Here is a 16,366-nt window from a genome sequence, read left to right on the forward strand (position 1 = left end):
CACGTTCACACACACGCATGTATCACACAGCTCACACACAAGTATCTCACACACGTATCACACAGCTCACACACAAGCTCACGCTCACACAGCTCACACGTATCACACACGTATCTCACATGCATGTATCACACAGCTCACACACACAGCTCACGCTCACACATATCACACAGCTCACACACATATCACACATACACACAGCCTCACACACACACATACACACAGCCGCACACATACACACAGCCTCACACATACACACAGACACACACATACACACAGCCTCACACACACAGCCTCACATATACACACACAGCCTCACACATACACACACAGCCTCACACATACACACAGCCTCACACATACACACACAGCCTCACACATACACACACACAGCCTCACACATACACACACACAGCCTCACACATACACACAGCCACACAAATACACACAGCCTCACACACACAACCTCACACATACACACAGCCTCACATATACACACACAGCCTCACACATACACACAGCCTCACACATACACACAGCCACACACATACACACAGCCACACACATACACACACAGCCTCACACATACACACAGCCTCACACATACGCACAGCCTCACATACATACACACAGCCTCACATACATACACACAGCCTCTCACATACACACAGCCTCACATACACACAGCCTCACATACACACAGCCACACTGTGACGTCTGCCTGCGGTCTGGACTGCAGCCAGACAGCACCCCGAGAAACACTGATACCCTTTACCCCTATACAGGGATCTGGATTTATAGCAGAGCCCAGGAGGCACTGTCTGAATAGGAGCAATGACCAGAGCAGGACGGTCGCCAGAAAGGTGTTCCAATACAGGACACAGAGGCAATGATATGCGAGACTAAACCAGTCTGGCAGCAACGGTACAAAAACAGTAGACAGTAGCAGACTCAGATTCCAGGCCGAAGCCAGAGTCATAAACCAGGAGAGTCGCAGAGGTACAGAATCGTTAGGCAGAAGCAGAGTCAGAATCCAGGCCGAAGTCAGAGTCATAAACCAGGAGAGTCGCAGAGGTACAGAATCATTAGGCAGAAGCAGAGTCAGAATCCAGGCCAAAGTCAGAGTCATAAACCAGGAGAGTCGCAGAGGTACAGAATCGTTAGGCAGAAGCAGAGTCAGAAGTCCAGGCAAAAGTCAGAGTCAGTCAACAGCAATTCACACAGTAACACACAGGGGAACCAAGAATATATCCGGCGGCTTGCAAGCCCAGTCCAAAGGTATTTGAGGGATCAGGTCATCCCTCACAGGCTCCCGGGCTGATGATGTCATCAGGACCGCCCCCAGGACCAGACCTGATGACGATGCACCAACCCCTTCATGACTGACAGAGGAGCGGAGTCTGTGTCCACTAGACGCCTGCGCAGAAGCCCTTTCACTGTTGCCGCCATTACTCGGGCGCGAGCCATGGCGCCTCACAGTGGCTGAGGGCGGAACAGCAGGCCCTGAATTCGACGATGACATGTCAGTCCGGCGCCTCCTGGTAGCCGAGGCCTGGACAGCAGGCCCCGAGCCCGAGGGCGGCGTGACAGTCCGTCGCCTCCTAGTGGCTGAGGGTGGAACAGCAGGCCCCGAGTCTGACGGTGACGTGACACACACACATACACACAGTCACACACATACACAGAGCCTCACACATACACACAGTCTCACACATACACACAGCCTCACATACACACAGCCACACACATACACACAGCCTCACACATACACACAGCCACACACACTCTCCTCTGTGGTGCAGGGAAGGCTGGTGTCCATGTGAGGCTCTTCAGCTTCTCCTGCTCACAGCAGCACTGTCTGCTCATCCCACGGTCTCTCCTCTCTACCGGGATACTAGCAGATGAGAGCAAGGGGAGCTGTCACCTCCTGACAGGAGCTTATCGCTCCCTGGGAGCAGCCACCTATGCTAACCTTCTGCTGATTTCATCTTGATTGCTGTGCTGGCTCTCTCCCTCAGAGCTAGCTGCAAAGGGTGACAATAGCCCCGGAGCTTTCATCGTGACGCCAGTAGAGGAGAGCAGAGAGGCATCCTTCGCGTGCCCAGGCGGCCCTTTCAAATTTTTGACCTGGGCCCTGTGTGCGTGCACTCACCTGCTTGCCCGCACTGAAGAGGGCCGCGCTCACACACTGAGGCAGGCCGCTGCGGCCCTTATCTGAGCGTGCACCAACAAGAGCACGAGCGCACACAGAGCCTAGTCAGAAGTTTTAAAGGGCCAGCGGCCCATTTTGTAGTTCAAAGCCGCTGGCCCACCGGGAATCTGCCCAGTTCGCCAGATTATCAATCCGGGCCTGTCCCCACCTGCAGAACCATTCTTTTATTGAGGGTGTCTTGATAATTGCCAGTAATTTCCATCTGTTGTCTATTCCATTTTGCACAACAACATGTGATATTGATTATCAATCACTGTTGCTTCCTAAGTGGACAGTTTGATTTCACAGAAGTTTGATTTACTTGGAGTTATATTCTTTTGTTTAAGTGCTCCCTTTATTTTTTGAGAAGTGTATGTGTTGCACTTCACTACATATTCAGATTTAGTGGCTAGGGCTGCATGACCTGTAAGTTTACACTTTGAAGTCAGTATGCTTTTACTTTTTTAATTTAATAATGCGGTATTCTAAAATTTTGGTAAAAAATGTCAATGATCTGGACATCATTGTTGACACTGTACAGAAAAGTTGTTTAAAATAAAAGCAGCTCCCACAATCCCTCTCTCTTGGCCTTCTAGTGGGGTGTATAAATGTAGACTAACTCTAAGAGGCACGCAAGTGAGGGGTCCGCACGCATTAAGCAAAGCATCGCATTAGCTAAGCATCTAGCAAGACAGTTACTCCATGACAGTTAGTCAGGACAGGAGTCAGGTAACCCACACTTTGCTGTATTTTTAGCCATGTGCTTTATTTTTATCCTCCTGTGTTCCCTTGCCATCCACATTCACCGCCCCATCCCTCCCCCATCACCACTCATACACATCAGCCCCTTTATACTTTCCTCTCCCATGTACAGCTCCCATGCACTTCTCTCCTTCCTGAAAAACCTCAGTACATCTTGCCCAAACACATTCAACAAAAAAACTGCTAACATTTCAAATAACTACCTGCTCTTTATGTTCTTACTCCTACTAATTTCAGGGGATATCTCCCCCAACCCTGGTCCACCATCCTCCAATCTCAACCCCTACCCTACCCCATATCAAAACCAAAATAATCTCATTAATATTACTTGCACTCCTTCATCTCCTCTCCATCTTTCAATTGTGCCCTCTGGAATCCATGTTCTGTATGTAACAAGCTTCCTTTCCTGCATAACTACTTTCTGAACAACTCTCTTAATATGTTTGCCCTCACTGAAACCTGGATTCAGGATTCTGACACTGTCTCTCCTGCTGCCATTTCCTATGGTGGCTTACAATTCACTCACTCCCTGAGACCCACAAAAAGACCTGGTGGTGGAGTCGGCATACTCCGGTCCCCACAATGCACTTTCCAGGTCATCCCCCCAGTTCTATCACTCTCATTTCCTTCTTTTGAGGTCCATACCATCAGGCTCTTCTGTCCCCTCTCCCTCAGAGTAGCGGTCATATACCGGCCCCCAGGCTCACCCACCCACTTCCTTGACCACTTTTCAGCCTGGCTGCTGCACTTCATGTCCTCAGAACTACCAACTCTTATCCTGGGAGACTTCAACATCCCCATTAACAGCCCTACTTCCACATCTGCATCCCAGCTTCTATCACTAACCACCTCTCTCGGCCTCTCACAGCTCTCAACCTCTGCGACACACAAAGACGGTAACACCCTTGGCCTGGTCTTTGTCCGGCTATGCTCAATGTCCTACTTAAATAACTCACCGCTTCCCCTCTCAGACCACAACATTCTCTCCTTCATGCTCACAAATCCTCGCCCACCCCAGCACACTCCTACCTATCACACAGTCAGAAATCTACAAGCCATTAACCCTCAAACACTTTCAGACTCCCTACAATCTTCCCTGTCCCCAATCTCCTCTTTTTCCTGTCCTGATCTGGCTGTTCATCACTACAACAACACTCTTACAACCACCCTTGAAAGGTAGCGCCCCTCACCCTCAGAACCTCCAAACACAGAGTAAAACAGCCCTGGCTCACATCGCAAACTCAATTTCTCCAAAGATGCTCTAGGAGTCCTTAACGCCGATGGAGAAAAACCCGCACACCAGAAGACTTCATCCACTTCAAATTTATGTTAAGAACCTTCAACTCTGTCCTTCACCTCGCCAAACAGACCTACTTCACCACCCTGATCTCCTCATTAGCCACCAACCCCAAGAAACTTTTTGACACCTTTCACTCCCTCCTCAGGCCAAAACCACAAGCTCCTATCTCAGACATTTGTGCAAATGACCTGGCCTCCCATTTTATAGAGAAAATAGATAATATCCATCAGGAAATCCGCTCCTAACCACCAAGTGCTGTGACTCCCATCCCTTCCTGCATCTCCCCTGGCTCACTTTCCATATTTGATCCCATCACAGAAGAAGTCTCCAGACTCCTCTCTTCTTCTCGCCCAACTACATGCACTACCGACCCCATTCCCTCACAACTCCTCCAGTCTCTCTCTCCAGTCATCACAACTCACCTAACTACAATCTTTAATCTCTCCCTCTCCTCGGGCATTTTCCCATCCTCCTTCAAACACTCTATCATTACTCCATTATTAAAGAAACCTGCTCTCGACCCATCCTGCACAAACAACTACAGACCAGTCTTCAATCTCCCCTTCATCTCTAAACTTTTGGAGCGCCTAGTCTACTCCCGCCTTACCCGTTACCTCTCCACTCACTCCCTCCTAGACTCTTCACAGTCTGGCTTCCGACCCCTACAGTCGACTGAAACTGCACTCATCAAAGTGACCAATGACCTTCTGACAGCAAAATGTAACGGTGAACACTCTCTGCTCATTCTTCTCAACCTTTCTGCAGCTTTCGACACTGTTGACCACCGTCTCCTACTCCATAGGCTCCAGTCACTAGGCATTAAGGACACTGCTCTCTCCTGGTTCTCTTCCTATCTCTCTGACCGCTCCTTCAGTGTTTTGCTCGCTGGCTCCACGTCATCTCCTCTTCCTCTCGCTGTCGGGGTACCTCAGGGCTCAGTCCTTGGCCCCCTTCTCTTCTCACTCTACACGGCCCCAATTGGACAGACCATCAGCAGATTTGGCTTTCAGTACCATCCTTATGCTGATGATACACAACTATATACGTCATCCCCCGACCTTACCCCTGCTGTACTACAGAACGCCAGTGACTGTCTGTCCGCAGTCTGCAACGTCATGTCCGCTCTCTATTTGAAATTTAACCTCTCAAAAACTGAACTTCTTCTCCTCCCGCCATCTACTAACCTCCCCAAATCTGACATTTCCTTCTCCGTGGGTGGCACCATGATAACACCCTGGCAGCAGGCAGGCTGTCTGGGTGTTTTGTTTGACACCAACCTCTCCGTCACATACCATATGCAATGTCTTGCCCGCTCTTGCCGCCTACACCTAAAAAACATCTCCAGAATTCGCCCTTTTCTCACCATGGAAACAACAAAAGCCCTCACTGAAGCATTGATCCACTCCCACCTGGATTACTGCAACGCTCTATTAATTGGCCTCCCTGCTACTCGACTTTCCCCTCTCCAGTCCATACTTAATGCAGCAGCCCGGGTCATCTACCTGGCTAATCGGTACTCGGACACGTCTGCTCTTTGCCAGTCCTTACATTGGCTGCCCATTCATTATAGGGTCCAATTCAAAGTACTTGTTTTCACCCTCAAAGCTCTCCACAGTGTAGCACCCCCTACATCTCCACCTTCATTTCTGTTTATCGGCCTAGCCGACCGTTGCGCTCTGCAAAAGACTTTCGACTAACCTCTGCACTAATCCGCACCTTCCACTCCCGACTCCAAGACTTTTCCCACGCTGCGCCAATCCTCTGGAATGCTCTACCCCAAGAAATTAGGACTATCCACAATTTGCACAGTTTTAGGCGCTCTCTCAAAACACATCTATTCACGTTCACTAATCAGTCATTTTATGTGCAAGTGTGAGTATGTAGCCCATTCAGTATCTCTGTCCGCCACCTTCTCAAGATGGCTGGACCATCATTGTAAATACATCATTGTAAATACACACCTGTACTTTGTATCTCCCCCACCTCATTGTAGATTGTAAGCTCTCACGAGCAGGGTCGTCTTATTTTACTTTAATTACTGTATTGCTAACGTTGTTACTTATGACTTATGTTTTGAAACTGTTAAACTGTAAAGCACTGCAGAACATGTTCGCGCTATATAAATAAAGATTATTATTATTATTATAAATATAAAATTTTTAACATATCCTATTTATTATTTCAGATCTTTCATTGAGATTTCTAACAACTGCCTTACTAAAGATCAAGCTGAGCAAGTGATAGAAGTAATGTTTAAGGAGGCAGGATTTGAAAATAAGAATGAGCTGACTTGGGAAGATTTCCATTTTCTGCTGAGGGATCATGACAAAGAACTCCGTTTTACAAAGCTACAGTTTAAAGGTGTGGTATACAGACTCCTACAAAAAGGGGCTGATTCATCAAAACATGCCAGAAAAGTGGTGTACTAGCTTTGAAAAGTCACAACATTTTTGGCATTCTCAGACCAAAATGGACAGAGCTGGTGAGGAGTCGGGGCAAACCACTCCCATCTGTCCAATTCTTCAAATGTGGCAGCGTTGACTGGATCTTGACGCCTTGATTGGAGTATCATTTCTGTCACAGCACATGGAGTCGCATCTTACTTATGAGATGCGCCAAATTCATTGCGTGGCTTGTGTGTCTTAATGAACTCGGTGGCTTTTTACTCTATCAAACTGACATAGCACTAGCGTGCTTTAGGCTAGTCTTGATGGATCGGCCCAACACTGTTCACAATTTTCCATCAAGTCAAATCATTGATTTATTTTAAAAAGGTCTAAAGGGCTGAAGTTTCTTGACAAATTATTTTGAGGGCCCAGCTGCAAAATATAAGTTGTTTCCTTTTAACTGGACTGTCAAATATATTTTTATCAATTCCCTATATAGGTATTAAAACTGCCTGTGCAATAATGTCCAGAAAGACAAAAAAACTATTATTTGTGAGGCACTTTATAACATCAGGGCCTTAGTCCTTGTGGGTTAGATCAACCCTGAGTGAAAGTGTGGTTCAAGAAAATTGTCCTTTTTGTAATGTTACATAAAAAATAGTTGCAGCTTCCAAGTAAGCTGAAAAATAGTCATGCCAATTCTTTCTTTCAAAACCCAAAATGGTTAAAATATGCTCAAAAAGAGAGAACATACAAACAGCAAGTTGAGAACTCTTATCCTTAGATTGAGAAGAAAGGATCGCACAGTTCCTGAATTCTGGAAAGTAATGTATGACTCCAGCCTTAATAATGACAAGGGCAATTTTCATAAGATCCCAGTCATAATTCTTTCACCAATGACACAAAACATTGTGGCACAAATCTATGGCATCCTTCAGGGCTATAGACAATAGACATGATAGGCTATGCTGACACTAAAGTGAATTTTTTTCAATAGCTTTGAGAATTAAAGTTGCACACATAGCCCAAAGAAAAGAATATCACAGTTTTGGGAAAAAGAAAACTTTTCTTTTCATCTGGATTAATCATTTAAGCTATATGACCCTGATTCATTAAACAGTTTTCACCAGAAATTTTGCAACATTTGGTGGCTTTAGCCAGTTTTGCGCAACTCTGTTACAATGAATGAAACTGGGACAGCTCCAGAATTGGGGAGTGGCACCACAGCTCATCTAATTCATGACCAGCTCTGGCGTACCTTATGCCAGAAATCTTACTCTAGTACTAAACTTTACTGCAATTGATGGGGAAACGAAGGGAAACACTCATCACTTTTCAAATGCACCTAATTAAATAAGAGGCATACACCTCTGACTCAAGCACCCCCCTTCATCAAGACCGCCATGAGCAATGCCTATCTTGATAAATCAAGGCCAATGACTTATCACTCTGCAATCCTGTAGCGTCATTCTGTGTATTGGCCCAAGATTAAAGCTTGATTCATGCAACCATAATTTATGGTCCATGTACAGACCACAAACTGAGGCCTGACTGCTGATATCTTACCCATATATGTCTTTGAGTCTGTTAAATCAGGTCAGGGAACTGGTCAGGCTGGAAATTGTGGTCTATGTACAGACCATGAAATAGGAATTCACGTGAATTTAGCCTAAGGTCTAAAGTGTAATGTCTCTCCTTATGGAGACTTATAGGTTATGCAATGTTCCTTTGGGTAAAATTAAATATACAAATTGCCTCTTCAGAGAGGAAGAAGACTGGAGTTCTAGTGCCACTGCCTGGAAATAGCAATCCGAAATGTCAATATAAATCCTTTAACAAGTTTTGCAATATGAATTATGATAAAAGCCAAACCAGAATCTCAATTTACAGACACAGTGGTTTGTTGCCTCTTATACCCTAGTCAAAGCCTTTCACACAGCTGAATCAGATCTCATACTTTGGACTGAGTATGTTTCAAATAGAGATTTTCATTTGGCTTTTATCCTAAATCATGTGGCAAAACTCATTAAAAGGTTGATATCGACTTTTAGGATTGCCATTTCCAATAGGTGGCAGTTCAAGTCCTGTTCCTATATGAAGATGCAATTTGCATAATTAGACTAAGATTTATCTTTAGCAGCTGTATTACACGGCTTTGCTTTGAATAATAGATTTGTATGTTTTAAAAGGTATGGATGGTTCAGAGGTCTACAAACAGATGTTCAGAAGAGTTTCCTGCATTGAAACAAGCAGAGACAAAAAAGAGTACGTATGCAATATTCTATGATTATATGCAACTAAAACTGCATAGCTTAAAGAGTAACTGTACTTTTAGAAATCCTTTGACATGTCGTACAAAAATGTCAAAAGTTTTGATCTGTTGGATCTTTTTTGGAGACCCGTAATGGTTAATGAATGTAGGAGAGAAGACCTGCTGAGCACTGCTACCCAAGAGACTGAAGGTGTGCTAATACACTTTCTAATGGGCCTGTTTATAGTCTTGGAGAAGAGCAGAGTTCTGCAGAGTACTTTTGCCCCTTTGTTGTAGTGATCGGTTTTGGGTCAGCCCATCACGGATAAAACCTTCAGATTTATTTATGGTTAATTTAGAACATGTCTGACAAGTGTCTTGACTGTTTTGTCTGATGTTTTTCTTGATATTGTACCTCATATGAACTAGATATCTCTGCATACATATATTCTGCAATAAGCCGTAGTAAGTTGTACTATTTTCTGACATATATCAAATATTCAGATGTTACAAAAATGTTTTCTTTTCATAAGATCTTCTAATGCTTTAGAGGAAAAGCATTTGTACACAGAAGCAAAAAAGGGAAAATACCAAAGAAGCAAAGTGCATCAGAAAATCCAAGAAGTTAAGCGTTTTGTTGAGAATTACCGTCGGCATATTGTCTGTGTAGTTATATTCTATGGAATTTCTGCAGGAGTGTTCTTAGAGAGAGCTTACTGTAAGTATGGATGAAGTCGTTGGTTTTTAACTGTACTGAAATGCTATAAGAATGATCATTTTTTAGTGTCTTTTCATATTCTATTGTTAGAAAAATAATAGAAAACCCATCTGCAAATTCTGGAACTGTAAGGGGTGTGCACACGCTGCAGATTTTTTTCTGCAGATAAATCTGCACCACTTGGCAGAAACTGCAGGGTAAAACGCATTCAGTTTTCCCTGCGGATTCCTATATTTTGTCCAGCAGAATTGATGCAGATTCTATTGCGGTTTGGGCTGTGCGGATTGTGGAGAGAGAGATTTTTGTATGTTCGTTCTTCCCGGAACGAAAACTGCAGCTGCGGTTCCGCAAAAAAGAAGTGACATGCTGCAGAAAATAAGCCACAGCAAATCTGCACGGAAATTTCCGCAGCATGTGCACAGTGGATTTGGTTTTCCATAGGTTTACATGGTAATGTAAGCCGCATGGAAAACTGCTGCGGATCCGCAGGACCAAAACTGCTGCGGATCCGCAGCAAAAACCGCAACGTGTGCACACACCCTAAGAAAAGTCATTTTTGCCAGAAGGGGTAAGTATAGTCTGATGGGTTCCGGTGCAAGATTTAGACCTGGGCTTCTCCATCCTGATTAAATACATTATCGTTCAAAAGTTTAAGGTCACTTAGAAATTTTCTTATTTTTGAAAGAAAAGCAGTTTTTTCCAAAGAAGCTGACATTAAATGATTCAGAAATACACTGTATACATTGCTAATGTGGTAAATGACTATGCTAGCTGTAAACGTCTGGTTTGTAATGCAATATCTTCATAAGTGTATAAAGGCCCATTTTCAACAACCCTCACTCCAGTGTTCTTATGGTACTTTGTGTTTGCTAACTGTGTAAGAAGGCTAACGGATGGTTAGGATACCCTTGAAAACCCTTGTGCAAGTATGTTAGCACAGCTGAAAACAGTTTGGCTGATTAGAGAAGCTATAAACCTGACCTTCCTTTGAGCTAGTTAAGAATCTGGAGCATTACAATTGTTGGTTCCATTAAACTCTCAAAATGGCCAGAAAAAAGAAAGTTTCATGTGAAACTTGACAGTCTATTCTTGTTCTTAGAAATGAAGGCTAGGGGGCATGGCATGGCATGGCATGGCATGGCCTAAGACAGTCATGGAGTGAGAGGTGCAGTCTATGAGCTCTGAGGGACTTTTCCCTAAAGCGACATCTATCCCTGCCAACAAGTGTTTTTTATTATCCATCCATTCAAGAGACATCACAAGCTCACCATCTAGAGCAAAATAAGCCCAATATTGTGCAAATTGGTGAAGTTTGGACTTATACCGGCTCCAGCCTGAAGGAGGCCTGCTAAACTCTCAAAATGGCCAGAAAAAAGTTTCATGTGAAACTCAACAGTCTATTCTTGTTCTTGTTCTTAGAAATGAAGGCTATTCCATGCGAGATATTGCCAGGAAACTGTATTACTCCCTTAAGAGGAGAGCACAAACAGGCTCTAACCATAGTAGAAAGAGAAGTGAGATGCCCCGCTGCACAACTGAGCAACAAGACAAGTACATTAGAGTCTGAAGTTTTAGAAATCGACGCTTCACAGGTCCTCAACTGGCAGCTTCATTAAATAGTACACGCAAAACGCCAGTGTCAACGTCTATAGTGAAGAGTCGACTCTGGGATGCTGGCCTTCAGGGAAGAGTGGCAAAGAAAAAGCCATATCTAAGACTGGCTATTAAAAGGAAAAGATTAACATGGGCAAAAGAACACAGATATTGGACAGAGGAAGATTGGAAAAAAGTGTTATGGACAGACGAATCCAAGTTTAAGGTGTTTCGATAACACTGAAGAACATTTGTGAGATGCAGAACAACTGAAAAAATGGCGGAAGAGTGCCTGACGCCATCTGTCAAGCATGGTGGAGGTAATGTGATGGTCTGAGGTTGCTTTGGTGCTGGTAAAGTGGAAGATTTGTACAAAGTAAAAGGGATTTTGAATAAGGAAGGCTATCACTCCATTTTGCAATACCATGCCATACCCCATGGACAGCTCTTGATTGGAGCCAATTTCATCCTAGCACAGGATAATGACCCAAAGCACACCTCCAAATTATGCAAGAACTATTTAGGGAAGAAGCAGGCAGCTGGTATTCTATCTGTAATGGAGTGGCCTGTGCAGTCACCAGATCTCAACCCCATTGAGCTGTTTTGGAAGCAGCATGACCGTATGGTGTGCAAAAAGTGCCCATCAAGCCAAACCAACTTGTGGGAGGGGCTTCTGGAAGCATGGGGTGATATTTCTCCAGATTACCTAAGCAAATTAACTGCTAGAATGACAAAGTTCTGCAATGCTGTAATTGCTGCAAAGGGAGCATTATTTGACCAAAGCAAAGTTTGAAGGAGAAAATTATTATTTCAAATAAAAATCTTTTTTTTCAAACCTTGTCAATGTCTGGACTAGATTTTAAATTCATTTGGCAACTCAGTTGATTAATAAACATATGAGTTTTCATGGAAAGCACAAAATTGTCTGGGTGACCCCAAACTTTTGAACTCTAGTGTGTATATATATATATATATATATATATATATATATATATATATATATATATACAGTATATATATATATATATATATATATATATAATATAAGTTTTCCCAACTACAAATAATGGAGAGATTTGTAATTCTTATCGTAGGTACACTTCAACTGTGACAGACAGGATGTAAACATAAAAAACAGAAAATTACTTGTATGATTTCTAAATAATTAAATTGCATTTTATTGCATGAAATAAGCATTTGATCACCTGCCAGTCAGCAAGGATTTTGGCTCTCACAAACCACTTAGTTTTTCTTTAAGAAGCCCTCCTACTCTGCACTCATTACCTGTATTAATTGCACTTGTTTGAATTAGTTGGTTTGAACCAAAGAGCTGTCTAAGGACACAAGGGACAAAATTTTAGACCTGCACAAGCCTGGGATGGGTTACAGGCTAATAGGCAAGTAGTTTGGTGAGAAGGCAACAACTGTTGGCACAATTATTAGAAAATAGAAGAAACACAAGATGAATCTCATTCTTCATTGGTCTGGGGATCCATGCAAGATCTCACCTCAGAGGGTAAGGATGATTCTGAGAAAGGTAAAGAATCAGACCAGAATTGTACGAGAGGAACTGGTCAATGACCTGAAGAGAGCAGGGACCACAGTCTCACATATTACCATTAGTAACACATTGCACCCCCAGGGATTAAAATCCTGCAGAGCATGCAAGATTCTCTTTGCTCATGCCAGCACATGTCCAGGCCCATTTGAAATTCGCCAGTGACCATCTGGATGATCCAGAGGAGACATGAGAGAGGGTCCTGTGGTCAGATGAGACCAAAATAGAACTATTTAGTATCAACTCCACTCGCCATATTTGGAGGAAGAAGAAGTATAACCCCAAGAACTTCATCCCAACTGTGAATCATGGTGGTGGAAACGTCATATGTTGCTGGTGTTTTTTTGCAAAGGGAAAAGAAGACTGCACCGTATTGAAGGGAGAATGGACGGGGTTATGTATAGCGATATTCTGGACATCAACCAGAATTGAAGATGGGTCATGACTGGGTCTTCCAGCATGACAATGACTGAAACACACAGCCAGGGCATTTAAGGAGTGACTCCATAAAAAGCATTTCAAGGTCCCAGAGTAACCTAGCTAGTCTCCAGACCTGAACCCAATAGAAAATTTTTAGAACAAGCTGAAACTCAATGTTGCCCAGAAACAGCCCAAAACCTGAAAGATCAGGAGACGATCTGTAGAGTGGGCCAAAATCCTTCCTGCAGTATATGCAAACCTGGTCATAACTACAGAAAATGTCTGATGTCTGTAAGTGCAAACTAAGGTTTCTGTACCAAACATTAAGTGTTGTTTTTCTATTGTATGAAATCTAATATCTAATGCAATAAGGTTAAAATTAATTATGTAAAAATCATACAATGTTATTTTCTGTATTTTCTTAAAGATTCTGTTACTCACAGTTGAAGTGTACCTACAATGAAATTACATTCCCCTCCATTCTTTGCAAATTGGAAAACTTGCAAAATCGGCAGTGTATCAAATACTTATTTTCCTTACTATACTATATGCCCTCCATCTTGGTAATTATGTCCCTCATCCTGGCCCTATCCTGGTGTAGAAGGGAATGCAGGGTTGCCAGAGCTGCCAAAGCGCTGTGTCCGGAATTGCTGAGGCCGAACCTTCTGTTCCTTGGGGGAACGAGATTGCAGCTGAAGTGAGCTAGTGTGAAATGGGTTTGGCATTCAGTGTGAGGTAAAATGGTTTGCATGGCAATGGAAGTGGTCTTCCCACCAAGATGCTGAGGAGTTAAAGACCACAAATGCTGAGTGGGGAGCGACAGGCCGCTTTGTGAATATAAAGGGTGGCATAGTGAGGGACTCATGGAGACCGGCGTGTATGCAGGGGACTGTGTGACCAATGGAGCATCGCAGCTCTGACATCCAGAGAGGTGCACATCGGGCAGAGCATTGCAACGCAGCCCTTCAGGTGATGGCAGCTGCTCAAAGAGACACGCGCCGAGAGGAATCCTGCGGAGAGCTCTATTCTTTTGCTCCGCAGATATATGGACTAGGTACTCAGGGGGCAAAACCGGAGACCGCCTGCTGCCACAAGAAGTAGGACTGTGTGCTGGGCGAGGACAACAGCAGACCCCACACCGACTGTCACCAACATCCTGCTACCCACGGAACCTTCAGCGAGTGATAGGCTGCAAAGCCAAGATAAGTGAACTGTTACCCAGAGACTGTTAAACAACCGTTTATTCAGTTTAATTCTGTCCCTTTGACCCTGTTATCTCCCTGCAAGGAGTTCCCTACAGTTGATTAAGTAAATATATAATTAACCCCTGCTCTGCAGCATTTGTATTACTGCATTCCAGCACCTGCATATTACATTTGACGTAGTTGGCAGGATGCAGTCCGTGGACACAGATGCTGCAGACCAGTCCACTATGGGTGCCCCGAAGTCCAGTTTGCCATTGGGGGCAATGTTTAGTAATCTCCTGAAGTTCATGGAGAGATAACATGATGCTGTAGGACTGGACTGAATAGGTCAGGGGCATGCTGCGAATGCACCCTATTGCCCCTGCGTTACAGGCGGAGATAGCGTTAATGGCACTAGATGGGGAGGCCTGGTGTTCTGTGATGTTCTGGCCTTCACATGAACGGGATACATTTGAAAAAGTGTTCCAGGTATTGGAAGAGATACATGAGGACCCCACTAACGTTGGAGAATTGCGCATGCGTATGGTTGTGTCTAGTGAAAAGAGGAGATGGTGACACAATATATCGATGCGTTGCAAAAGGTACATGCGCACATTACTAAAAGGGAAGATGTGGGAATCATGGGAGTGGGGCCTCCTGATAGGATTTTAAGGTATCAATTTTTGTAGGGTCTTTGGAATGCACCGTTGAAGCAGGCATTGTGAGAACGCTTGCGTGTTAGCCCACGCATGACCTTCTCAGAGGTGGGGGCAGAGGCTCGCATAAGAGAGCAATAGCAGGGGGTGACGGCCATGGCAGGGATGGTCCGAAGCTATGAAGTACCTACTCCACCTGCAGCAGAGCTGGAGTGGGCCTGAGAGATACAGAAGGAGATACAAGAGATGCAGAGAGAATGGATCAGTCTAAGGAGAGTCCCTTTTCCGGCTCATGACCACCGAGTGAAGATGAATTGTTATAGGATCTCACATTCCTACCAGGCCTCATCAGGGAGTGAGACCTCTTGGTGCTGAAGGATAACTGATGCGTTTCAATTGTGGGACGACTGGACATTATGCTCGAGGCTGTGCGAGCCGGAGATGGCCCCCACAGAGCCACACGTTAAGCTAGTAGACTCCGCGGCTGAGGGACGCAGCCCAGAGCCAGGAAAATGGAGGAAGAGGGAAGGAAGTCCCAATAATGATTTCTGCGAGCCGTGCAGTCTGGGCCGAAGTGAATGGGCGAGCTGTTCATTGCTTGATCGACACCAGGTCACAAGTGACTACTTTGCCGGAAGCCTACTTCAGATGACACTTTCTGGAGGTCTCATGACCAGAGTGGGGACCAGTAATAAGAATAACAGCGGCCAATCAGTTTTGTTTGCAGGAGAGGTCTGGATAGAAATTAAAGTATGCGGGAAAGATGTAGGCCGCAAGGGGGTCATGATGGTCACAGAAGATGCCTATCGTGGATTCGTAATGACTCTGGTAATGAATGTGCTGAAAGAGACTGGACAACTACTGATTAGTGAGCCACAGGGACCTTTCTTGAATCAATGGATCCCACGAACCCCCCAATGGAAGGTGTTTCAGAAGCTAATCCGAGCAGCTCAAGCCCAGGAAACATCAGCATACGGAAGAGTCTTGGGAAAGGTGATGGTGCCGGCGGCTGCAAAGATTACTTTACCGCTCGGCCAAACAGTGCTCACATTGCCAGTGCAAAGTTGTACTCCTCTGGAGGGAGTGGAGGTGCAGATCGTGCCAGCAGCGATGGACCAAATACCCCCTGGATTGCTCGTTGCTCAAACACTAGCCACAGTTCAAGATGGTAACGTTGCAGTGCGGTGTATCAACCTGGAGACTGACAGTATCACTCTTTTACCCATGAGTGAGATGGCCCAGATCCTTTGCATGCCAGAGAAGCTAATGTCACAGAAGAAGTACAACAGGCCGTTCTGAGAGGGGATCCCTTGACTCTAGCAGTTACAGCTGCATCGGAGTCTCTG

General features: G+C 44.6%; 1 protein-coding gene across 1 annotated transcript in view; it reads left to right on the plus strand.

Moving 5' to 3' along the window:
- LOC141098900 (dual oxidase 1-like) overlaps nt 1–16,366 on the plus strand; it is a 354,647-nt gene that overhangs the window by 207,007 nt on the left and 131,274 nt on the right. The window contains exons 21-23 of the mRNA XM_073586871.1: nt 6,439–6,614; nt 8,830–8,905; nt 9,425–9,609. Coding sequence (XP_073442972.1) covers nt 6,439–6,614; nt 8,830–8,905; nt 9,425–9,609 — 437 coding nt within the window. The remainder of the gene's footprint in view (nt 1–6,438; nt 6,615–8,829; nt 8,906–9,424; nt 9,610–16,366) is intronic.

The sequence above is a fragment of the Dendrobates tinctorius genome, unplaced genomic scaffold, assembly GCF_039654945.1.
Source record: "Dendrobates tinctorius isolate UK_male_01 unplaced genomic scaffold, ASM3965494v1 ptg000097l, whole genome shotgun sequence".
In the NCBI taxonomy this organism is placed as follows: Eukaryota; Metazoa; Chordata; class Amphibia; order Anura; family Dendrobatidae; genus Dendrobates; species Dendrobates tinctorius.